The sequence below is a fragment of the Nelumbo nucifera genome, chromosome 2 (genome assembly GCF_055504915.1).
Source record: "Nelumbo nucifera cultivar China Antique chromosome 2, China Antique-T2T, whole genome shotgun sequence".
In the NCBI taxonomy this organism is placed as follows: domain Eukaryota; kingdom Viridiplantae; phylum Streptophyta; class Magnoliopsida; order Proteales; family Nelumbonaceae; genus Nelumbo; species Nelumbo nucifera.
The window spans coordinates 86895130-86921973 of record NC_142650.1 but is presented as its reverse complement, the minus strand read 5'-3'; the positions used below and the strand labels follow the sequence as shown (position 1 = coordinate 86921973).

The window sequence follows — 26844 nt, the reverse complement described above, 5'->3', positions numbered from 1 at the left end:
AACAAGGTGTAAATCTGTGCCAAAGGAAATATGTCCTTGATCTATTGGAAGAAACAAGACTGTTAGGTGCGAAATCGGCTGAGACCCCTATGGAAATGTTAAGTTGAGCAGTGATACAGGAGAAGTATTTGAAGATCCTAGAAGGTATAGACGACTAGTGGGAAAGCTGAACTATCTGACTATCACGAGACCCGACATCTCCTTTGCAGTCAGTGTGGTGAGCCAATTCATGCAGAACCCTTGTATACCTCACTGGGATGCAATCCCTAGAATTGTGAGGTATCTGAAAGGAGCTCCAGGCCGTGGGCTATTGTATAAACCAGGGGGAAAACTTGAAGTAGTTGGGTATACAGATGCAGACTGGGCAGGCTCAGTGAATGATAGAAGATCTACTACAGGCTATTGCACATTTCATGGAGGAAATCTTGTGACATGGAAGAGTAAAAAGGAGACAGTTGTGGCCAGAAGCAGTGCTGAAGCCGAATATAGGGCCATGGTTCACACTACCTGTTAATTAGTGTGGTTGAGGAATCTCCTTCAAGAAATTGGGTTTCACATGGATAAACCTATGAGATTGTACTGTGAGAGAGAACAGGTATGGAGTGCAGCTTGAAGGATTGCCACTTTGTGAGAGAGAAGGTTCTTGCTGGAGAGATAAATATAGAACATGTAGGCTCGAATGACCAGTGGGCAGATTTGTTTACAAAAGATCTAAGCTCAGGGAAAGTGAACTATCTATGTAACAAGCTGGGATTATATGACATATATTCTCCAGCTTGAGGGGGAGTGTTAAAGTGTGTCGAATAGGGGTAGTTTAGTCTTCTTATGGTTGTTAAGTAGTTTGCTTATGTGGTAGTGTTATTAGAGTCACTCTGCCCCACACTTAAGTAAGGGTTTTTTTGTCTTTGTAAAGATTATTAGAGTCTAATAGATTAAGGGGGTCGACTGAATGGGTAACCCATCAGATTTCGACAGACCCTTCTTCTTCTTCTTCTTCTTCTTCTTCTTCTTCTTCTCTTCCTGGTTCGGACTACTATAGCACCAGTCGAAACAATGGTAAACAATTCACTCATTTCTTTTATTAAATAGAGCCACGTCATCCTTGAAAAATCATCAACAAAAATGACAAAATATCTATATCCATTATATGACATCAATTTATAAGGACCCCAAACATCTGAATGAACCAAAGAAAAAGGACTCAACACACGGTTATCAACCCTAGAACTAAAGAGAACACGATTATGTTTCCCCAACTGACACGACTCACAATCTAAAATAGAAAGTTGACTCAACGAAGGAACTAAAGATGTTGATGTTCTTCCACCACCGCTGAAGATAATACAATCCACCAGCTTTATGCCCTCCACCAATCTTCATCCCCGTCTTGAGATCCTGAAAAACACACATAGAAGGGTAAAAAGTAATAGAGCAATTAAGTGACTTGGTCAGCTTACTAACAGACATAAGGTTAAACGGAAATTTAGGGACATACAAAACTGAGGATAAAGATAAGGGGGTCAAGTGAACATTGCCAACACCACAAATCGAGGATGTGGAACCATTAGCAAGAGTAACAGATTGTGATGTTGAGCAATGAGAGAGGGAGGAAACACACTTGGAGTTCTAGTCACGTGATCGGAGGCTCCAGAGTCAATAATCCAGGGATTGGGTGTGGATCCCAAACAAGCGATACCTAAATGTGCAAAAGTAGCTGTGTTCTACTGAGATGTGGATTGGACAAGCCTCTCATACTCATCATGGGGAACACTCACCATCTCCTTCCTGGGAACATCTGTGGATGTAGGAGGCATCTGATCAGCTGAACGATTCTCCTGTCTGAAACTGGTGTCACTAGTCATGGCATGATTGGCCCAGGTTGAGGGTGGACCATGCAAGTCATAGCAATAATTAATGGTATGTCCATCCATACCATAATGAGTACATCTCCTCGGACCCGAGCCACGTCCTCTGCCATAGGCTCCCCCTGAATCTCTCTACCTCTAGTACGACCACCACCACGGTTATATGTAGGTCCCCCATCACCACTCCGGCCATATACCGGACCACTGCTACCACCACGGCCAGATTGAGCTCCTCAAGCTCCACCTCTAACACCACGGCCCCTTGACACTGCAGAGGCTGATCTATCTGAGACATTAGAGTTCTCAGTAGATCCAATGCAAGTCCTCCAAAGTCGAGCAAACACTTCTTCTTAGGAAGGGAGAGCCAACCCTCCTAGTATCTGAGCCCACTTTGGTTCATACTCAGATTTCAGCCCCACCAAAAATCGAGTCACATCAAGCTGTTCTCTCTATTGCTGAATTTTGACATCAGAAGTAAGGGGGTGATAAACATTCAACTCATTATGAATGTTTCTCATACTAGCATAGTACTCCTCAAGACTTTGATTGCCCTGTTGCAGATTAAAGTATTCTTGATACAACTGATATACTTTGGTTGTATTGTCTTCACTAGAATACAACTTGTTAGCATGGTCCCACACATCTTTGGAAGTGTCAAGAAACATGAAATTTATACTAATCTTGGGTTTCATACTGTTCCATAACCACGTGATAATCTGTGCATCCTCTTATTCCCAGTCTTCATACTCATGAGAATCCGTGGAGGGTTTCTCCTCCCTTATGTGTTTCACCTTCTTCTTTGCCTCCAAAAAACTTATGTAGATTTAGCCCAAGGTACATAATTCTCTCCATTCAGTTTAATGGAGGTCATTTCAACATTCAGGTAGTCAGTAGGTATCATCACATCAGATTTCCTATCACTGTTATCTCCCATTGCTGAATTCTGTTATTACTGAATTCGGCACATTGCACACTACTTGATCACACTAACCACATTGGTTTCAGCACTTGTTATTGCTGAAAGTTGCACTCTTTACACCACAAACCCTACCCTACGATTACCTGAAATCTCACCATTATATGAGAACCACTCCCCCTTCGAATCACACAAAAAAAAAAAACAGCATAAACCCTAGCACATACAGTCTGAAATCCCATCATACGATCTGAAACATTCTTCTTATTTGATTCATAACAAAAAATATGCATAAAAAACTCTTACCTCATCACCCGAAAACCAAACCACACAAGAAGAAAATCAGTCCACACAAGACACCCACTGCACCACACGAATCAGCCCTCTTCTCTTCATCGATTAGGGGAGGGCTTTCTAGAGACCACAACAACCGACCACGAATAACACAACTGGAGGCATAGAAACCTCCAAGGGAAAGAGGGCGACCACTCCTTTTCAGCCCTTTCCCTTATCTCCAATCGATGGCAGAGAAATCAAGAGAAAACCCTAGATTGAGTGCATAGAAAACAGAAATCTGGGCAGATCCGAGTTGCTTAGTTGAGCTCTGGTACCATATTATAATTCGGCCTGCCTTTGAGTTCTGTTAGTCTGATAACAACCAAGAAGAGAGAAGAAGAAAGAAGAAAGAAAGAGAGAGAAAGGAAGAGAAAAGGAGAGAAGCAAAGTCTGGTTCGAATTAGGGAAAAATTACTTCTCCCATTCGGCCAGACATGTTTTATTTGTTAGACAGTTTTGTATGCCCTTTGCTTCAATCAGAATGATGTACTTTATGAGTTTATTGTAAATGAATAAAAGTGCATATTTGATTCATGTTCCCGTGGTATGTTTCTGTGTAATACTCTTAAACCGGACACTTAATGAGATTCGTGTTAGTTTAGAATGTTCACAGCCAGTGGATCGGTTTGGGGAGACCTATCCTGACAAGGTTGACACTGTGGTGTCACCAAGTCGGTTGGGCTAGCCTGTCTCAGCTGCCAGGGTGAGACCCTAGGCACATACAGTGTAGGATTAATTGAATCTTTGAACTGGACCAGATTTCCAGTATTGCCCTGGACCTTGGAGATTGATGGGCAAAACTGGAAAGTTACACCCGACCCCTAGACTCGATTATGATACCGCACTAGGTGTCGGATTGGGCTGTCTTTGATGTACCATTCAGTGTGATCCTTAGCGGGGGTCAAAACCTAGGTATGTTGGGACAGTTTGAGAATTCATCTGAGTGGGTGATCATAGTGACAAGATCAGCCCCTTTGTCGGACAAAGGTAATGATCGGGGATGCACTCTCACTGATGGAAACCAAGACTGCCGGCAACCGATTTCAACCGTTGAGATTTGTTTTGCAAAGTATATTTTATATGAGATATAAAAGTATATATATTATGGTTTCTAAAATGTTTGCAAGAAGGTTTTAATTCCCGGGATCCATATAAGTAGAGAGTGCAACATTGTTCCTTGCAGCCGAGGGAGAGGTCCTCTCTTGTCGGGCAGTGTATGATCATTATGGGCTGAGAGGTTAAGTGTAAGACCATTGAGGATAATACCTGATGGGCTAATCTTGCATCTGCCCACAGTCCCTGGGTGTTACAAGGTGGTTTGGCCCAGGGACCACTTAGGGTAAGTGTTTGGGCCCGTAGAGCCCATTTGATGGGTTTCAGGGGGTGCACTGTCCATAACAGTGTATTCGGCCAGGCCTTGTAACAAAGGCTGGGCCGAACCCATGTGACTGATGTGTAGATCAATGCTTGGGTCCCACGCCATACAAGGAAGCCCAACTGAGCAGCAGTTAGGAAGGTTAAGTGAGCACATAAGCTTAATGGGCCTAAAGCCCATTTTGAACTGGGCTATTTTATTAGTTAATAATGGGGCGAATTCTGAGATGGATTAGCAGATAGGATAGGGTCTTGACCCTATCCACTCATAGAGTCCAGATTTGAATCACATTCAGATCTAGAAACCTCCTAATGAGATTAGGAGAAAGATAATCTGATCTGCAGATAAGATAAGGGTTTATCCCTATCACCTAAAAGGGGTCTTATCCAAATATGATTTGGATAAGCAGCTCCTAATTGGATTAGGAACTGGTCTTTTAGGTTAACAATAGAAGGAGGGGGCGGCAGCCTTTAGGAGACACAATCAGATTTTCTTCAGTGCTGAAATCACAAGAAGAGAGAATTCTGCACCCTGCGAATTCTTTCTTGCCGCCCTGTTTTGCCACTTCGATCTCCACTAGTGGGAGAAGTCAAGATTTGATCTTGACATCAGTTCTTGGAGGAAGAATTGATAGGAAGCTGTGCTCACGTGCCATCCTGCCGTTTCTTGCGAAGGACAGAGTTCTTGGAGAAGAGCATTGCTGATTCTGCTCCATTCTACACTGTGCCATTTTCAGTAGGAGCAGATTTTGGATCCTTCATTGGGTGTGAACACCTCCATTGGGAGATACTGTTTCTCCGTATCAGGTATAATCCTCTCCTACTCTTTTTGGTTCAAATCTGGTTCAGTTTATGGTTCAAGAATGATCATTGAAAATATGATTTTCTAAATAGGGAATGCAATTCCCAGTTGAAGGAAAAGTGAAATTCGCCTCCTTATTCCGCAATCTTTGGGCGTCCATGGGATGGATCTCTCATTCCTTCATTATTTTACTAATATAATGGAAAAGACACATGTGCCCTTATTTAAGTGAGGGAAACTAGTAATAATATAATATTACAGATCAACTACCTCAACATAAGTATAAAGACAGAAATACCCCTACACTAACACTAAACAATTGCTAGTAGCGGTAATGGCACATCTGGAGAAAAACTCATCGGCAGGAAACCATGAAAATGAGAATGAAGAATCCAACCAAGAATCAGAAGGAAATTGACGAGACTCAGATGCATGAGAACGACCAAACTCAATTTCCCAAACTATTTAGGTGAAGATCCCATACCTTGGATTTTTAAAGGTGAGAAGTTCTTCGAATATCACAGCATGCCGAGCCACCACAGAGTCTCCATAGCCTCTTTCCATCTTGAAGGAGAGGCGATACTGTGGTTCCAATGGTTCTGCATGTCTCACCCTCAGGTTTCCTGGGCTGACTTCACAGAAGCCTTGTGCATACAATTCAAACTAGTTGGATTTGATAGCTACGATGAAACTCTCTTGAAGCTGAAACAAACAGGATCTGTAAGAGATTATCAGATTGAGTTTGAGAAGCTTTTGATAAGGGTGCAAGGTTGGCCGGAGACAACACTCCTAGGTTGTGTCATCGATGGTTTAAAAGAGGAGATTAAGTGGAGGTGAAGGCCCTCCAACCTCCATCACTACTTGCGGCTTTTGGTCTAGCCTGAATTCAAGAAGAAAGACTAAATCTAAATTGCCTCAAGAAAATAAGCTGACCACCTCTTATGGCCTACCCCAGCTCAAGCTGGGCCCCATGGTTCACCCTAGGTAACTCTAATGAATCAGCCGGCAATCGACCTTTACTCCATTGGCAAGAATGTACCGGCCCAACAGATTGAGGGCCCACAACCCAAATCTACTGCGGTGGTACCTGTACCAGTGTTTCTCAAGAAGCTCTCATGGACTGAAATACAAGCCCACAGAGGCTGGGGGTCTGTGTTACAACTGAGAAGAAAAATTTGGGCCGGGTCACAGATGTAAAGCCGAACAGTTATTCGTGCTCCAGACTGAAGAGATAGAAGAAGAGACCCAGACTAAAGTCACAATTGCAGAACAAGGTGAACTTGACCAACCTGAAATATCATTGCATACCCTAATCGGGATAAAGTCACCACAAACTATGAGGGCTTTCAGGTCTATAAAAGGCCGAAGAGTTTCTGTCTTAATTGACAGTGGCAGCACCCTGAACTTCATAATTCAGGTTGCCGCCAAACAAATGGGCCTTACTATAGAGCACGTGAATCCATTTATGGTTCATGTAGCAGATGGTAACCAAATAAAGTGTGAAGGTATTTGCTGACAAATCACACTTAAAATACAGAAGCAACTGTTCAAAGTTGATTTACATCCCTTAATCTTCAGTGGGGCTGATATCGTACTAGGGGTGCAATGGCTAAAAGAGTTGGGCCTAATCATTTGTGATTGGTCACAACTAACAATGGACTTCATAATAAATGGAAAACAGTGCCACTTAATAGGTCTTGAACCAACTTCACCAAGACCGTCATCAAAACATGCCAGAATGAAGACCAAATAATCTTCATAAAAATAAGGGTGGGACCATCAGGTCTAGTGTTAACAATAGAGGAGCCCATTCCAGTAGAATCCCAATAGGGATTGCAAAAGCTTCTACAAGAGTATTTGGATATATTCCAGAAATCAAAAGGTCTGCCACCCACAAGGTCCATGGAGCATGGACCACCAAATTGAGATAATCCTATGTGCACTTCCATAAAGTGTGCATCCATACCGCTACCCAAGATTCCAGTGAGGGGAAATGGAAAAAATTGTCCAAGAACTATTGGACAAACAATTTATTTAGCCAAGTTCCAGTTCATATTCAAGACCTGTGTTACTAGTCAAAAAGGACAGAACATGGGGATTTTGCATGGATTACTGCACCCTAAATCAGATCACAGTCAAAGATCGCTTTCCAATTCCACTCATTGATGAGTTACTAGATGATTTACAAGCAGTCACGGTGTTTTCTAAACTCAACCTCAGATCGGTTTATCATCAAATAAATATGCACCCAGAGGATGTACCAAAAACCCTAGTTCAACCTAGCCTTGAGAAGCTTGCTTTCTCCTTGTTTTCTGCTATGTTTTCTCCTGCAAAACATCAGAAAATTAAAGTGGTTTACAACTGCAAATATCCAACAAGTTGGAAAGGGAAATCAGATGAAACTAGTAAGAATGACCTCTTCACATCAATTGCGCCATCTTCAGTTGGGAGAATGATTTGAGCTTGAATTTTGGGCGTGAACCACCACTCCGGAAGGTACACTTTGTGCTTTACGTATCAAGTAAGCTCATAATTTATTTTGAAATCAAATCTGGTTCAATCCAATGTTAGATTGATCTTAGGAGAGTTCGATTCTCCAAATTTAGGGAATCTGATTCTTGGGTTTCGGACTGATTTTTTTTTTTTTTTGAAATTTGGCCACCAAACCATAGCTGGTTCGGCCTACATACTGATGTAACAATCCATTCAACACCATTATCTTGGCCTTAACTAAATCACCAAATCCAATTGTTTCTAAGAATAAGGCCACAACTACTCCTTGGTGGTTTCTAAAGTCTCCCCCTATACTTAACCTTTTGGGTTGCCAAAAGTGCTTCCATCAAATTTTAGTTTCAGTTTATTTATCTCCGGTGGTTTTTACTCCATTCTCACAACTTCTTTGTGCATCTGTTTGTACCACTTAAGCCCATTTCCTTAATAGGTCATTTGTAGAGACATCTCCGAAGAGGTCCATTGTTTTTTCCCAATGTGTGCAGATTTGACTTTTATAGTTTTAATCATTTCCTCCATTGATTTGCTCTTCTCATGGAAAATCCTTTGGTTTCTTTCTTCCTAGATGGTCTAGGTCAGGGCTGTTCTTGTAATTTTCCACAAACACTTTCCCCCTTTTCTTGTTGCCTCAAGAAGTTGGAGTTGAATAAACTAACTACATCATGTGGGGGAACACATCTGCAATAAAAGAGAGAACAAAAATAATCCGAAATGCAAGTCACCAAAGAACATGACATTAGTAAATGAAGGGTCTCACCACTAGCCTTACATAGGAAGCACATATGAGGAGAGAGACTATTATTTGGCCTTTTTTTCTATAGCACATCATAGGTGTCAATCTTTCCAAGGAACATTTCTCAACAAAGAGACTACACTTTAGAAGGGATTGGTTTGCACCAGATTTCTCTTACTGGGAGATTTACCTCCAAAGGATTTGAGTAGTGTTTTAAAAGGTGTGAGGCATATGCCTGGAGGTGCTCCAAGCGAGGCGCCCCCAAAATGCCCTAAGGCGTATGCTAGAGGCATACGCCTCATACACTTTTTTCATGAGGCGTGCTAGAGGTGTACACCTTATGCGTCTCATGCACACCTCATATAAAAAGTGAAAAAAAAGGAAAAAAAGGAAAAAAAAAGGAAAGGAGGCTTATGCCTCCTTCTTCCTCCTTATCCCCTACCTCTAAAGGAGGCTTACTCCTCATACATTCTAAACAACGCCTCACACCTCTAGGTAGTGGAACACCTCGCGTCATGCCTCTGCATTTTAAAACATAGGTTTTGAGTTGATGAGAAGGTTAATGAAGGAGCACAAGGGCCATTAGGTGAGGGGTGCCAAACTCTACTATCCAAAAAAAAAAAAAAAACCTTTTCCAAAAGTGAGAGGAGGAGAAAAAGGGAATCACACTTAGTATCCCTCAAACCCCTTTTGAAACCAAAGTCCTAGCTTAAGGCATGTTCTGAGAGCAATCCAAATCTAGAAAGAGGTTCAACCTTAAGGTTTAGTAAAGACAAGAGTAGAGGAAATTGTAATTTAAGTGGCACATCCCCAAGCCAGAGGTATTCCCAGAATAGAACTTTGTTCCCACAATCCACATCAAAAGGGATAAAATTAAGAAAGGTACAAAGTACCTCAAATATTGCTTTCCAAAGGGAGTGCGAAGTAGTTTGAGGCACAAGTTTTGCATCCCAACCACTGTCTGCTACATCATGGATGCTTTCAATAACCTTGTGCCACAATCTATCTCCTTCTAAGGGAAATCTCCTTTGCCACTTTCCCAGAAGAGTCTTATTCCTTTTTATCAGATTCCCAATACCCAATCCTCCTTGCTCCTTAGGTTTACACTTTACACACTTGCTCCTATTTCACCGAATGTTCTTTCTTTTCATCTCCTGGCACCCACAAGAAGTCTCTCATCATTTTTCTAGCTATTTAGCTATTTTAATCAGGATTCTAAAGGTGAATAGGTAGTAAGTGGGAAGTGGGGTAGGGTGGATTTGATCAAGGATATTCTTCCTCCCAAAGAAGTATAGCTTATCTTTCATATGGCTAACTTTCCAACAAGTGGATGTGTTCCATTTCCAAATTAATCCCTGCCACCCAACGACTTCCTCAATTGACTTTCAGATTTGAAGTCCTTTGGAAGCAGTCAACTAAGGCTTTCAGGTTCCTTACCCTAAATTCTCTTCTCTGATCTTCATCGAAACCAGGCTTCTTGACTTCACTTCCTCGAATTTAAAAGATTTTGCTTCAACGGAAACTTCCTTTCTCCATCTCCCCACTGATTCGAAGCTTCCTCTCTCCATTGTCTTTCTTTATCAGCTTCGATTGTTCCTGTCTTCAACACTGAGATTTCTCACTGGCCGCCGGTGTGATCAGTCTCCGGTGATGCTCTTGAGTAGCTCTAGTTCCCCAGGGCATGGTCTTCCAAGCTCCTAGCTAATGGCAAGCTCAGAAGCTTGGAGATGAGAGAAAATACTGCAGATAATTTCAGTCGCTTCCACACTTGGCTTGATGGGTCATAAAGTTTTGCCACTAAGAATTTGGTTAATTATTTGTCTCCCCTCCACAAAAGCTCCTTGATTTAGTGAAATTACTAAAGGCAAAATAGACTTAAACCTTCCATCCAAGACTTTTTCATTGATTTTGTAAAGGCTACCAACAAGACTTATAGGTCTATAGTTCTTTGGAGTCTTTGCTTCTTTCTTCTTGGGCACTAGAGCTAGGAATGTGGCATTTGCTCCCAGTGAAACTTCTCCCTTATGATAGAATTCAGAGAACACCTCCCTCAAGACAACTTTTATAATTTCCTAGCAATCCTAATAGAACGCCACCGAAGCCATCAGGTGTTGGGGTTTTAAATCTTTCCATTGAAAAAACTGCTTCATGTATTTCATCCACTCTCTTGGATTTTTGAAGCTCTTGGATACTTTGGACTAGTAGCTATGCTGTAAGAAATCTGCTGTATATAGGTGGGAGCTCTAAATGAGTTTAATTACTGACATGAGATGCCCAAATCGGTTCACCAGATAACATTCAAAACCAATGATTTAAATTGCTCGGCAGAATTTATGATTTGCAATTAAGTTTTGTTAATCTGGTGACATTGCGGGTGGTATCATGTGTTGAAAATGGAGACTGTTAATGGTTTATTAAAGTCACTCCGTCAATGTTTATTGGCTGCTGTAGAGAACATGGGAGAAATGCAATACTGTTGGGAAAGTGGAGCATGAATCCCATAGACTTGGGGAATTTAGCTGAGCCATTTCCCTTTCAGTCTGACCACTATTAACGAACTGTTAAAAGATTGTTTTTATATTCAGTTTAGTACCGCAGGGGTACTATTGTATTTTTCTTTCCTTTTATGATTAAGATCACCCTAATATAAATACCAAAGCTGCCGTTGCCAGCTAAGACTTTTTAGCTCTCAAATCTCTCCTCTCTTCTCTTCTTCTCTTCTGGACAATATGGTATCAGAGCGGGCTTATTAGATGTGAAAGGAGATCGAGCAAGTTTTTTCCTGTCTTCTCTCTTCACTAGGTGCTGTTTCTTTTTTCTTGAAGAACCAGAGTACAGCATCGGACTGATCCTAGAAGTATTTTTCTCCCTCTCCTTTTTTTTTGGTCGTGTACCAGGACAAAACCTGTAATAGGTTCGCTTAACTAATGTGAGGTGATCAGCACCTGTTCTTTCCTTTTTTGTGGGATTGAGTGATCCTTGTAATGCTTTGTAGGTCGGTGATGACCTGTATATGCTGTGACAGCAGCTCTGTGGTGTGTTTGTAGGTTGGTCACCTGTATGTGCTGTGACAGCAGTCCTGTGGTTGGTTTGTAGGTCAGTGATGACCTGTAGGTGCTGTAACAGAAGTACAATTTTTTCATTGGTGATTGAAGGGCTGTGTTTGAACTGAAAGGTGGTTGTCTCTAGTTTCCTGGTGCAATATTAAAATTTTCCAGCAGTAATACAATGTGTGAAGGGGAAATTGTGTGGACTGAAGAAAAAATTAAACAAAACTTGCTATGGTGTTGGATTGTACTGTTTTAGGTTTTTTGTGACTGTTTTTCCTGGTGCAGTATTAAATTTTTTCCAGCAGTAATATAGTGTGTGAAGGGGAAATTGTGTGAACTGAAGAAAAAATTAAATAAAAATTAATTTTTTGTGGTGTTGGACTGTACTGTTTTAGGTTTTTTGTGATTGCTTTAAGTATGACCTGAAACAGTTATCATGAGTAGTGAAGATTCTGCCACATTTGGTGTTTCCTCAATGCAGAATGGACTGAGTGGGGGTATAGATTTATCCTTCCCTATGGCTATCATACCTCTTGATGGTCTTAATTACTTAGAATGGTCAAAGGGGATCAGGTTGTACATTACTACAAGGGGAAAGATAGGAAATATAAATGGGAGAATTAAAGAATCTAATTCTAGGAGGGTTGAATATGATAGATGGAACCCAAACAACAACATGGTAATGTCATGGTATTTAGTGTCTGTGCAACCTTAGGTGAGAAGAAATTTTATGTGGGCTAAAACGACTTATGGGATTTGGGAACAAGCAAAGTCAACCTATTCTGAATTGCGCCACTATGCAAAGATCTATCAATTATAGGCGGGAATCATTTACTTGTAAACAAGGGGAGAGGAGTCTTTCTGTGTACTATTCGGACTTGACTTCCATCCGAAAGGAATTGGATCACTATTAGAGTGTGGATTAGAAGTGTGATGAAGATGCAGAAGCGTACAGGCCCCTTATTTCACAACAACGAATATTTGCCTTCTTGGCTTGAACCCTGTATATAAATCCATTAGAGTACAAATCCTAGGAAACAAGGATCTTCCATCTATCCAAGAGGTATATGCATTAGTAAAGTCAGAGGAAAGTAGAATAAATTTGATGAATAATTCTGGGGGAGATGCAATTGTATTGGCAGCGAAAGGGAATGTTGCTATAGGTGGGGGAAATTCCTTTAAGAAGGGGGACTTTCGAAAAAGGGTGGATGACAAAGACAAACTATGGTGCACCGATTGCCAGAAGCCTCTGCATATCCATGATACAAGCTGAGATCTTCATGGGAAGCCAAAGTGGGCTCAAGAATTGAGTAAGAAACAAGGTTCATATCTGAATAAGCTATTAGGACAACAAAGTCCAAGAAAGCTCACTACAACAAACATGGCTACTCAGGAGAGATAGTGGGAGATAGTCCATGAGAACAAAAAGTTTTTGTTAGTTGAAGTGTCCACTTCTTAGAAGAGGACTACTTCTTGAGCAATCATCATCAGGAAGTCATTTTGATTAGGATGGCTCAGGGATAGTGGGAGATAGTCCACAAGTTCCAGATGGCAACACCCAACTTAGAAGATCTACCTGAGTATCTAAACTTCCTGTATGTTTTGGCTATGATCAAGAAAGTCACTTGATGGAAGCTATATTAGACATAGACTCCCTGAAGTGAGTAGATTCTATGAAAGTCAAGATGGACTCAATGAAATCCAACGCAGTTTGGAATCTTGGAATCTTGTAGACCCGCCCCTTGGGGTGAAAGCAATTGGTTGCAAGTGGATCTACAAGAGGAAGAAGGGCCTTGATGGGAGTGTTGGGACCTATAAAGCTCAGCTTGTAGCGAAAGGTTATACTCAGAAAGAGGGAGTCAATTATGAGGAGACCTTCCATCTGTCCAAGAGATATGCATTAGTAAAGTCAGAGGAAAGTAGAAGAAATTTGATGAATAATTCTAGGGGAGATGCAATTGTGTTGGCAGCGAAAGGGAATGTTGTTATAGGTAGAGGAAATTCCTTTAAGAATGGGAACTTTCAAAAACGGGTGGATGACAAAGACAAACTATGATGCACCCATTGCCAGAAGCCTTGACATACTCCTCTTGATACATGTTGGGATCTTTATGGGAAGCCAAAGTGGGCTCAGGAATTGAGTAAGACACAAGGTTCAGATCTGAATAAGATATTAGGACAACAAAGTCCAAGAAAGCTCACTATAACAAACATGGCTACTCAGGAGAGCTAGCCCCCGACTACTATTATGGCTCAGACACACACCTCTAGTTCTGACCTAAGGAGGATATCATCAATTCCTTCCGTGACCATTTAGAACTCTATGGTAGAGCAATTCGTTAGATGGACGCTCCTCCTCCCTCAACTTCATTTGTGTCTACATTAGGTAATTTTGCCATAGCTTTCCATGTATCGTCTCATTCCCCCGACTCTCTTTGGATAATTGATTCTAAGGCATCAAAACATGACTAGTAAGTTCACCTACTTTCAGACCTATCATCTTCTCTCTGGAAGAGACAAGGTGAGACTAGCTGGAGGTTCATTCTCTACATTGGTCAAGGAACTGTTTCTCTTCCCTCTAGCCTTACCCTTTCTAATGTTTTACATGTTCCAAAATTCCCTATCAATTTGTTTTTTGTTAGTAGTATTACCAATTCATTAAATTGTTCAGTGATCTTTTCCTTTCTTATTGTGTGATTTAGGATTTGGCCTCGGGGAAGACGATTGCTAGAGAAAGTATGGTGGATGGACTCTACATGTTGAAGAATAAGGCTGGTCTTGCAATCATAGTCTAAGAGTTAGTCTAGTAAGAGTCAGGTCTAATTATGGCATAGTCGTTTCGGTCATTTATCTTTTGAGTCCTTAAAAATTGTGTTTCCAGAGTTGTTGTCAGTGTCAGAGTTTATATGTCAAACTTGTCAATTGAGTAAGTATTGTAGAACTTATTTTTCTTCGAGGAATAATAAATCTGAATTTCCTTTCCATATTGTTCATTCTGATGTTTGGGGCCATGCTACTTTACCATCTGAGACTGGCTACAAGTATTTTATTACCTTTATTGATGATTACTCTAGATACACATGGGTGTATCCCATGCGAACTAGGGATGAAATACCAAAAATTATCCAAGATTTCCAACAAATGATCTTCACCTAATTTCAAATTGAAATCCAAGTCTTCCAATCCGATAATGCCAAAGAATACTTTCATAATGATTTCATGGAATTCTTTGCTTCGTGTGGATCACTCCACCATAGGCTCATGTGCTTAAACACCCTAACAAAATGGTGTTACTGAAAGAAAGAACCCCAATCTTCTTGAAGTGGCTCGGGGATTACTGATTCATATGAATGTCCCAAAACATTTTTGGCTTGAGGATATCCTTTGTGCTGCATATCTCATTAATCGCATGCCCTCTTGATGGTTAAAGTGCAAAGCCCCACATCAACTCTTGTTTCCCAAGGCTCCCTTTTTTCTTTTCCTCCACGTGTGTTTGGTTGTTCTTGTTTTGCTTAAAACCTTTCATCTGTGGAAAATTGGATCCTCGTGCTATTCTTTGCATCTTCTTGGGGTACCCCACATCTTTGAAGGGGTACCGGTGCTTTGATCCCATCTCTCGGAAATATTATGTTTCTATGGATGTCTCTTTCTTTGAGAGCATTTCTTGTTTCTCCTTGGGGAGAGTGTAGGAACGAGGAAAAACAGGTTCAGCTCCCTCCTCTTCATGATCTTCGACCCTTCTGTGTTTTCTTCCCTCGTCACAAAGGCCAACAGAGTTCAAGAGGTGTGGAGCATCTAGAAACTATACCACCAATGCAATCAAATTCTCCGGGGGGTGGATCCTCCCCAACCAGGTACCTATTGATGTTTTTGACCCTATTGCTATTGATACCTCCATTGTTGATGACCTTGACCTTCTTATTGCTCATTGGAAGGGTGTTAGGTCTTGCACCACTAAGCATACCATTTCTCATTTCATTTCCTATGAGAACATTTCACCTTCCTTTCGAGCCTTTCTTTCTTTCTTTCTTAGACAATGCTCCTATTCCTAAGAATGTGGTAGAAGCTCTCTTAGTGCCTGAATGGACAAATGCAATAAATGAAGAAATTAATGCATTGCATAAAAATGGTACAAGGGAATTGGTGGATCTTCTTGAGGGGAAGGAACCAGTTGGATGTAAATGGGTTTTTACAGTAAAACATAGGGCTGATGGCACGGTGGAGCGGTATGAAGCTTGTTTAGTGGCAAAAGAGTTTACTCAAGTGTATGGAGTGGATTATGTAGAAACTTTTGCACCGGTTGCTAAGATGAACTCCAATAGGGTCATTTTCTCTTTAGCTACTAATCTTAATTGGGATCTTCATCAACTAGATATTAAGAATGCATTTCTAAATGGTGATCTTGAAGAAGTGTGCATGGTACAACCCCTTGGTTTCCAGGCTGAAGGTGATGAATAGAAAGTGTGTAAGTTGAAGAAGTCATTATATGGCCTGAAACAATCACCAAGAGCCTGGTTCAACAGGTTTCATGTAGTTGTACAACAAAGAGGCTACAAGCAGTGTCAATCTGATCATACATTGTTTGTGAAAAGAGGGGAACCTAGTCACATGGAGAAGCAAAAAGTAGAATGTGGTGGTTAGGTCTAGTGTTGAAGCTGAATATAGGGCAACGCCTCATGGAGTGGCTAAAAAATTTGTTGAGTGAGCTGTGATTTATAGTTGATGGACCTATGACTTTATATGGTTATAACAAGGTAGCCATAAATATTGCTGCTAACCCAGTGATGCATGATAGAACCAAGCACATTGAGGTAGACAAGCATTTTATTAAAGAAAAATTTGTCAAAGGGGGAGTTGGGCATGATTGACATTTATGCCCCAACTTGAGGGGGAGTGATAAAAGATTGTTTTTTATATTTAGTTTAGTACCATAGGGGTACTATTGTATTTTTCTTTCTTGTTATGATTAAGATCGCCCTAATATAAATACTAAAGCTGGCGTCGCCATATAAGATTTTTTTGTTCTCAAATCTCTCCTCTCTTCTCTTCTCCTTCTCTTCTGGACAATATGATTAGTGAAGCTCATGATTAGAACTCACAACCAATTCTGTTGGTTGTTTAAAGCAGAGCACTCTTTGTACAAATTCCTACAAAGAGAGGTGCATGAAGAAACTAAAGCGGATTTCTAGAAGTCATCTTTTACACATTGGCCGAGAATCATCTAGACAACCTCAACCTCAATAGCTAGTTAAATGCTTAAGATTAACATGGAAGCACAAAAGCTTTGATAAGAGAGAATATGGTAGCGACACAATCTCAAAATCCCTAAAATTGCGTTATAAGGGGTAGCTAGGAAGACCAGAAGAGATTACATCAAGATTTGAACATTAGCGATACGAACGAGATGGATCATACCTTTCAAGGACACGGATTGATATTGGGATCCCCTAGTTCAGACAATCTGGGAAAGAATCCATTAGCAAAGAGAGTTGATTTTGAGTCATCGGGTGCGGAATTTTTGTTGGTTCTAAACAATCCGTTACATGTGGCCATTTTCTAACTCTTTTATCAACGACAACATCGAGACTCGTCATTGAGGGATTTGAGTTCGACTTGCTGTGCCAGAAGGTGCTGGTTGAATCTTGGAGCCATTGTAATGGTTATTGCCTTGCGATTGCAATATTGGAATGAGGGCATGAAGAGAGGGCATCAATAAGAAAGAGGGAGGGTTTTGGAGCTTCGAGATGGTGGCGATGAGATTATATCTTGTGGTTTTACAACAAGGTAGGTTGCTTGTAATCAAGAGGACTTCGATGACACCGTTTAGTTCTTGGGAGTCGGAGGACCCAATCGAGAGACTAGAACAAGGTCCCCGTAAATCTCCACCAAAATTTGCCTTCAATCATCTTTAACTCTCACTCGATGAATGGATCATGATGAAGCTGACACTTAACAACACAGACCCTTGAAGTGCTATATTCCCTAGAGATTGGAGATATAACTAGAGATTTTCATATAAGTGCCATGGACTCCTTGTTCGTAACGGTCTCGTTTCCGAAGGTTTGAGAGAATGGCGGGAAAGAGAGGAGAAGAGGGAGAGAGATGGTTGTAAGGAAACCCTAGGGTTGGGGCTGCAGAGTGGTGCCTTGCGTGAGTGTCTAGGAGGGATATCTCTCTTGGAAGGCTTTGAACCTCTTCTACTTATATAGAAAAGGCTACCATTTGAGAGGAAAGTTGGGTAGAGACCAAGGAAACTTTCCCATTGGAAAAGTGGTTATAATTTGTTAGGTACCAAACAAGTGAGAGACTCGGGGTTTCGCCACGTGTCCATGAAAATCCCACGGGATTGGAAATTCCCGTCTTTAGAGTTTCCTATCTTTAGGTACCAAACAAGTGAGGGACTAGAAGCTTGCTTATTATTGTACAATGTGATCCCTCCTGCAGGAGCGTTCTTTGCACACCGCAGACTACATCATAGACTTCATGTTTTTGTGCTCTGAGTTTCGAGAGATATGTAGATTTGCGATTCTGGTTCTCGGACATGCGATTGCACCTACCGGCAGTGGACATCCTCCATCATGGGTTCTGCAATATTTAACTCCATGTACTTACACCTAGCATTCCAAGAAATGGGGCGAAGACCCAATATTTTTATGATTATTACAATGCCACCCAAAACAAATGCTCCCTATTAACCCCCCTTTGTTTGGCCAAGGTACCTGCCAAACCATTCTCTTTTCTTCTAGCCCATTTGAACCTGATCCCTATCTCCCTTTTAAATCATCTCACCTTCCTCATAACTCGTCTCCTGAATCTGTTGTTAATCTATTTTTTGATGGCTTCTTGCTTGACAATTCATGTTTTATAAGCGGTTAGGTTATTTGCCACTCCTTGGAGTTTAATTGTAATAAGGACCAAATATTTCAGGCTTTTGGCCTTTGCTCTATTGTAAAAGTGAATTCTTCCAATTATTATGTGGTCTAGTCTTGGAAAGAAAAGGACATTTCATGGTTTCTTTGGCAAAATTTGGTTTACTTTGTTTGAGAAATTTCAGATTTGGATGTTATGATCTCCTCACATTCTGAAGTCTGCCAATGATAGTTGTGGATGCTTTACTTTAGTAGGTTTTGAGAGGACCCACTAAGGAGTAATTTGTTTCTTGTTAAGGTCTTTTCATTTAAGATTTACCTTTTATTTTCTGTTCTCTCGATTCTCATTCTTTTTTGTCATTTTATTTTTCACTTTTAGAACTAAATCTTTGTAACCAACAGAAGAAAAGTCAATTGGTTTTCTTAACGTCATGGAGTTCCATTTTGCTCTCTGCTATTATCATCACTGCTGCCTTTGTTTATTTGTTATAAAGAATTCAAGGTTGTTAATTACATTTTGTAGCTCGCTGTGGAGTATGAGAGCAATGCATTGTTTATTAAGGTTGACACAGACGATGAGTATGAGTTTGCCCGTGATATGCAGGTAATAGATTCTCAACTTCTTTGCCAGAATTTCCTCTGAAAGATTGTATGAATCTTGAAAGTTAAAATCTTCTAATTTATACTACAGGTCCGTGGCTTGCCAACCCTATATTTCATTAGTCCTGATCCAAATAAGGAAGCAATTCGGACTGAAGGGCTCATCCCAACGCAGATGATTAGGGATATCATTGATAATGAAATGTGAGCAATGGTGGGGCAAGAATATTGTGTTCAAATCTGATCACAATTTGGTGAGACAATGCATGGTCCTTTTGTCATGAGGATCAATTTGACAGCAGTGCCAGGACTCAACATTAACAGATGGAAAGGGTGATTGCACATTGATAAATTGCGTCCGAGGCCTATCTTGCTTGCAGCTTGCTAACTATTGAATAGTGATGGTAAAAGCCTTGTTGTCTAAAAGGATTAACTGCTGATTTTGCTGAGATGAACTTTCAAGAGGTTGAGTTTCTAAATGGGATCAGTTTGAGTTTTGTGCAATAGGAAAAACTAGGAAGATGACCTTATTTCCATTAATATAGATTTGAGGATGATGAGTGGCTCCTCCGTGTTAGTAATGTCCATTGTGTCCATGTTCATGCCAGCGGCCAGGCCTATGCTACATGGTGCATTGAACTTCTTACTAACATTTCTACTTGAATATCCATGATGCAACTGTAACCGTTGAATTGGGCCAAAGTGAAGAAACGATTTCTTTCCAACATATGCTCAATGGGCCTTGCCCGATTTCAAAATAGACAATAAGAGAAAAATTGCTCCGGGCATTCTACCTCTCCAAAATAGACAATAGCTCAATAAGAGAAAAATTGCTCTTTCGTTTCCCAGAAAAGGCATGACATGAGTGATGGTTAATGGTGGGCCCCTCTGCTCTGGGATCTGCTCCTCACACTGACCTCACACCCACATCCCACGGTGTAATTGGGAGCGTCTTCTCATGAATAATAAATATAAGTACAGAAGATGTTTTGGTCTTCATAAAATTTGTCCTCACAATTCTTGCAGTTGTACATTGGTAACATTTTCGTATGAATAAAATCATACATGTATAGAGGAATTGAGATTTACTCAGAGGGCACCTCAAACCACCTCACAGCCCCATCTTACAATGTATTGGGAACATCTCCTCATAAATAACAATACAAAGTATAAGAGATGTTCCTATGTGCGGCGGGACACATTGTGAAGTTGGTGTGAGGAGCAGATCCGGACTCTATGGAGATGTTTCAAATGCATGGCTACACGTGTTGTAATGACAGTGTGACCATGTGAATAAATTTTGTGAGGACTCAATCTGAATTCGTGAGTGCAATTCACACCAATCACATACTTGTTATTGGTAGGTAAATGTGCAAAGTAGTCATTCATGGGGAGATGTTTTCATTGCATGGCTGCAACGTGTTGTGAGTGAATTCAAAATCAACTTAGTGTTTGAGAACATTTAAAAGAAGTACGTTTTTTAACAAGTACTTTTAAGAGTTGGGACCAAACATTAAGTGGTTATTAAATGGTTTTGTGTGTTTGGTAAAAAAGTGGGGAAGAAGTTCTTTTTCTTAAAGTACTTCTTTAAAAAAGTGATTTTAGGTTGGTTTTTTTTTAAGTACTTCTTGAAGAAGTACTCCAAAAAAATGGGACAAACCAGTCCTTAATAATTTTTTGTAATACCTAAAATACCCCACGAGGGTTAAACCTCTTCCTCCATTCATTCGAACATCAAACCCAAGTAGCATTGCACCAGTTGTATTTTTTGAAGTGGCCGACGGACCTGTCGTTTAGTCACTTTCTTCTATTTTCTCAAGTTTTTTTTTCTCATTTAATCATTTTTCTTTGGTTTTTTTCTAACTTGAACTCCCCGTTCTTTGCAGATCTACACTAACTCTATGTTTTTTCGCAGATCTACACTTGAACTAACCGGTGGCAAGAGGTTAGTTTTTTCTGGGTTTTCGCAGATCTACACTTGACCAGTCCCTAGTAATTTCGTAGATCTCACCGTTCCTGTTTTTTCTTCCTCAGTCCTCAGCCTTGCCATAGAGACATCCTCAGTCCTCAGCCTTGCCACAGAGGTCGAACATCCCCACCCCAATTAGACGTTACCACCTGGGCAAAAGATTTGAGGTTGGCCGTTGAAGTTTGAAATCATGAATCCGATTTGTTGATAAAAAAGGAATTTTGCTGTGCTGCTTTATCTTTTCCTTCCCTAGTTTCAGAGTTTCCTCAACGGTGAAACTTCTTGCTCTCCGTATTTCTCTCTATCGGTTTCTTGCCACATCATTGTCGTCTTCCCCAGGACGTCCTTCCTCCCACCACTGAGCTTCCATGGAGGTTGCAATCCAGGCTTTGTATTCTACCCCACTAGTGTATACTTCTAACACTCGAGGGATTAGCTCTTGTTTTGCTCCTACCACATGAACTACAGCTGCTCTCAGGTTATTGACATTGAAGGCCTCCAGTTCTCCTCCGCAAAGTTTTGCAACTCTTGTAAATATTTCCAATGTCCAAAGGTGAAAAGGCATCCACAGAATTCTCAGCTCAATACCAGTGCTTGGCTCGACGAGTTTTTCATTAGTGCAGGGAGACCGTCTCTCCACTATTACCAGGCCTTGTTGAGTTACGGCCGAGATAGGTAGGCCCACCTGCATACTTCGGGTAAAATTAACACCGCTTGACTCCCTTCAAAAGGTTGAGCTTCCACTTTTCCTGAAATCCTCAGAACCTGCTTAACTTCTTCTAGGCTAGTCCAATCACCAACAGTTTCCTTTGCCGTGATGACCAGCTTCTTTCCCCACTCTTCTTTAGATACATTCACCCACGTTTTGAGCTTGCTCAAGTGTGCTGCTAAGTATAGATCTTCATCTTCCTCTCCTTATGTTGTTTCTTCCCTTGATTCACCCAACTCCATCAGTAAATTGTCCTGCCTTTTATCGTGCATTGGGTGCTTTTTCCTCACCTTTTCTGTTTTCCAAAGCCGTTTTTGGAGAATTACTGAATGGCTTGTACGACCTTGTCCCAACCCGACGCCTTTCTTCCTTCAGGGAAACAGGTAAACTGTTTCAGACCCTCGCCATAATTCTCAGAAATTCCAATATACCTGCCCTTCTTGTTTTCTCTTGTCTCTAAAACATACTTTCTTCCTACTTCAGTGTAATAATTCTTCCCTCCTCTTTCTGGTGTCGCGTTTTTTGCCCCTTCTAGCACTCCTTTGAACAACGAAACTGCTCGTCCAGAAAGAATAAGGGAGGCTCGTCTCAGCTCCACTATCTTCAGAGCCAATGCTCCCCGAGTCCAAACTTCCTCCATCACGAAGGTCTTTGTTTCAATCTTCAGAGTTTTCCTCCATCTTCTCGTTGGTAAGAACTCCCAAACTTGGCTTTCTCTGTTCATAGTTTAATATGGTACATTTCATAGTAGTGGACTGGGTTTGGGGACAAAGGGTCGGAGGCTGCTACCTTGGGCTAAAATTGTCATTTGTGTCAATATAAGCACTTATGGAAAAAGTAGCTTACCAAACATCCCACCCCAATAAGTGTTTAAAAACATAATAAGTGAAGTGAAAAGTAGGATACCAAACAACCTTAAGTGGTTGTTAAAATAAGTACTTCTAAGGCATATTAAATAAGTAATAAAAGCAAAGAGTATAGTTGTCAATAGAGATGCTTAAGCCACAACTCACAAGGTGTCCACGAAGGGTTGCATCACTTAACTGCTAAGGTATATTAAACACGGTACCATTATATATTTTTATATTATATTTTTTTTGAGACTATAATAACAAAGTAGATTTTATTAAACTAAATTATTCAATTTATGAATTAAAGTATTAGTTTATTTTCATTATTTTTCTTATTTGCTAAGGCTCAATTAACATGTATGCTGTGCCATGGATACTTTAAAACCTGGAATTTGGAATTGCTTCTCGCGTAGCGATGTGTAAAGCGGCTATTAATCAATTACGAGTTAACATGTTAGCATGGTTCAAAGTATTGATATAGGTTGATATGCCGGTAGGGCATATCATCCTGTATCGGTACTTTTTCAAGTTTTATTTAATTTTTTTCGAAACCTTCATAGGGGTTGGTTTAAGGCCCGACTACCCTCTAAACTAGTGTTTGACCTGATACAACCCCTGGAGGGGCATATTGGTAAGCCGTCGGCATGATACGTATACATATCGCTACTTTGAATCTTGCATGTTAGTATTCTGTACATGTCAGTGTGAGTCCTATGTTTATGGAATGGCTGATTAGTTACATAGCTGCTTACACATAGTGGTGCAAGCAACAGATTTGGAGTGCAAAGCTTGAACTAATATGCAAGGAAGAATTCAAAATTTTGCTCAGCCAATACATTGATTTTTACTTGTTTTTTTTTTTTTTTAATTTTAATAATTTGTTTTCTTCTTCTTCTAGGACAAAAATATGGGCTTAATCCCTCTATTCTCTGAAATTCTTTTTTTTTTTCCTTCTATTTCTTTTACGAATAGGGAAATTGTCTAAAACTCACCATGAGCTTTCAGCATTTCTCTTAAACTCACCACAACTTTTCAAAATGTCTAAAATTCACCATGTTACTAACTTGATGTTAAACAAACTAACGGGTGCTAATATATTACCATTTTAACCTTCATAGAAAAATATAAAATATATAAAATAAATTAGCGGGTGTTAATATATTACTATTTTAATATTTAGACATGAAAAAAGGAAAAGTTCAAAAACATATTTTCAAATATAAAATACATAAAAACATAGAAATTACAAAAAATATAGAAATTGCAAACAAAATAAAAAATTATTTTCAAATTATAGAAACTATGTAAATTGAAAACAAAATCAAAAAATAAAAATTGTAGAAAAACACCAAAAATTTATAGATTGTAGAAAATAGAAAAATGTAAAAAAACAGAAATTATAAAAAACATTAAAAATGCAAAAAAACATGAAAATTGAAAACTGAAAAAGACAAATTTTCCTCTAACTCACCATTCAAGGGTAATTTGGTCATGAAAATTGTTATTTATGCTGACATGGACACCTTTGTTAAGAAGCATTAACGGTGCTCGAACGGAAGGTGAGTTTTGGAAAATAAAATCTTACTGACATGGTGAGTTTTAGACATTTTGAAAAGTTCTGGTGAGTTTAAGATAAATATTGAAAACTTATGGTGAGTTTTAGACAATTTCCCTTATGAATATGTTGGTTAATGGTTAGTTCAGATCAAATCTAAGTCGAGTTGATGCATTAGGATCCAAATCTGACAAAATTCCTTTGGTTGTGGAAGGGTTATTAGCCCGTCTAGATCAAATCTGGCTTATGTCAATCCCCTAGGATCCAAATGTTAGAAAAATTTAAATGAATCCAAAAATTACATCAATAATATTAAATCTATGTCAATGACTATAAATAATGTAACAGACAAAATACATATTTTAAGAATATATGTCATGTACGAACTGGAACATACTTGGGAACACTGAAAAATGGTAGATAAACTAAAATATGTAATTATCAGATTGGCCAAGTTTTGTATTAATTATTAAATTAATACAAATTAATTGTAAAATGGATAGAGAGGAAATAAACAGGAGAGCGAAAGAATTAAAGTCCAAATTGCAAATTAATAAATTAGACAAAGTGATATCACAACTAATCAACCTCTCTTTTGATCCACAGTTGTTTTAGAAAACATTATGTGGATTCCTAGCAAAGTATGAATCATTTTACACATCGGTCACTACAAGTTAGATATGATCTCACCTTCACCTACAATGAAGTCTAAGTAATTTACCCATATATATAAGTTAATTTTTAGTAATCTAACTTTTATTAAAATTAATAAAGTGAAATACATTAACCTAAGTTAACTGAATTAAGGGTTAAATTAAACACATTAATTAGTTAAGGTGCCTCTAAATTTTTTAACAATTGATTAAATCCTCTCCAGCAGTTAAGATTCAGTTAACCTAAAGATGGAAAAGACTATTTTATCAATCGTTCTTCTTTAAATTTTCAAAATGATATATTTTTATAAACCTACAACTTTGAATAAATCTACCGTTAACGGAAATGCAAGCACCAAACCTCTTGCCCCACACCCAGACCAGTAAATTTCAATAACAAGTCAAAAGCCTCTCTAGATTTAGCATCTTCCTCCAGAACATCTGAAATAGCTGCATTCATTGATTAGAAGAGACAAATTTTCACCACTTCGATGCTCTTTCACATACCAGATATATAAATGGTTTTTCCTCCCTGCTCCATTCTGAACAAAAAAAGAGAGATTATGTACGAGTTTTAGCGATCCAAGCATCACGTCATCACCAGGTAATTGCACAGCTAGGCTTGAGGTCTTGAATTTTATTCTGTAGGATGGGATTATAATCAATTAGAGCTTATGTGGAGCTTAACAAGGCCAACTTAATTAAGCTTGAGTTTATTATTTATTATTATTATTATTTTTGTCATGGCAGATTGCTTTGCCTTAGGCTGTATTTGGTTGCAATTCAAATAAATTTGTACTGATGCAAAATTATGACAGTGCAAATGATTTAAGTGTAAATTCTGACCTATGTTTGTTTCAAATTTTAGCTTATTTTGTTTTATTGCAGTAAAAATATAGTAAATTAAGACATGAAACAGAATAAAGTAAAACCCAAATCAAAATTAAACTAGAATTTACATTTCCTTTATTTGCACTCCCATGCATTTATACTAATGCGAATAAAATTGCACAGCAACCAAACACAGCCTTATGTGCACTTGGAATACAGTGCATTTAATGTTTGAACTAAAAATGTTGCAATATAATTAGGAAATAAAGATCACAAGTTTGAATAAATAGACCAGGGAACTGCAGGAATGCATGAACTGTCTCATAACAAATATGGTGAAAACAGAAAACATTTTACAGATTACAAGTCTCTTGGAATTGCATTAGCCTCCGTACCATATAAAGAAAAAGGGGCGAATTGTTCTCAGCAGCTACTTTGTTAATTAGATCCCACTCTTAGCATCCATTATCATGAGATGAAAATCTTTGATGAACCATAAACATGCTGTGTTGGGTAATGACCAAAATATTGGATAGAAGTAACATGGGTTTCTCATAAGTTATTAGTGTTTCAGAGCAGTTCGAAATAATTGGTGTTTGATGTTGTACGATTTGAGTTGTGCCGAATTGAATATGCAACAGATAATTTTATCAATTGAACGAAACTAAAGTGCAAGGACAAAATCATGTTCAGAGATATGCAAAGTAGATAGGAATTAGAGGCCCGAGGATGAGATAGGAAGTCACTTTGATGCTCAAGTTAGTAATAGGGTGATGAAGTTGGTTTGGCCGAGCTGTAGAGTGTGAGCTGGTTCAAGCTGAGGAGAATAGTAAGAGAGCAAGAGAGATAGAGAGTTCATAGAAATGAAGGTCCTTTACCATGAGGAGGAGATGCCTTTAAATAGACGAGTGTCTGTGTTGTAGCTGGACAGGTTCCATGTTCTCTTGCTCGGGATGAGGCCGCCTGTTGGGGTCTTCGGGAAGCTTCGCCTTTCTGGTGAGGGCGTTTCTCCTTGTTTGTGTGGGAATTTGCTTCTTTGCGAGGTCTTTGGTGATGTAGTTGTCTGCTTAGGTAGGTAGCATGCTGACATAGTCCGAAGACATCAGCCACAAAAGCATCCACGTGGCAACTTTGGCTAGCTAGGGCACTACCCGAACATCAACCCTTAGTTCCAAAGTCGAGGAGTAAAGTGCTCAGTCGCGGTGGAGTGGAAGAGCTTC

General features: G+C 39.6%; 1 protein-coding gene across 2 annotated transcripts in view; it reads left to right on the top strand.

Moving 5' to 3' along the window:
* Positions 1-19780, top strand: part of LOC104606069 (thioredoxin-like protein CITRX, chloroplastic) — a 29117-nt gene extending 9337 nt beyond the window's left edge. For both annotated transcript variants that reach the window (XM_010271120.3, XM_088896969.1), the window contains exons 4-5: positions 18980-19060; positions 19148-19780. In XM_010271120.3, coding sequence (XP_010269422.1) covers positions 18980-19060; positions 19148-19264 — 198 coding nt within the window. In that variant the 3' untranslated portion in view covers positions 19265-19780. The remainder of the gene's footprint in view (positions 1-18979; positions 19061-19147) is intronic.
* Positions 19781-26844: the final 7064 nt, after the last annotated feature.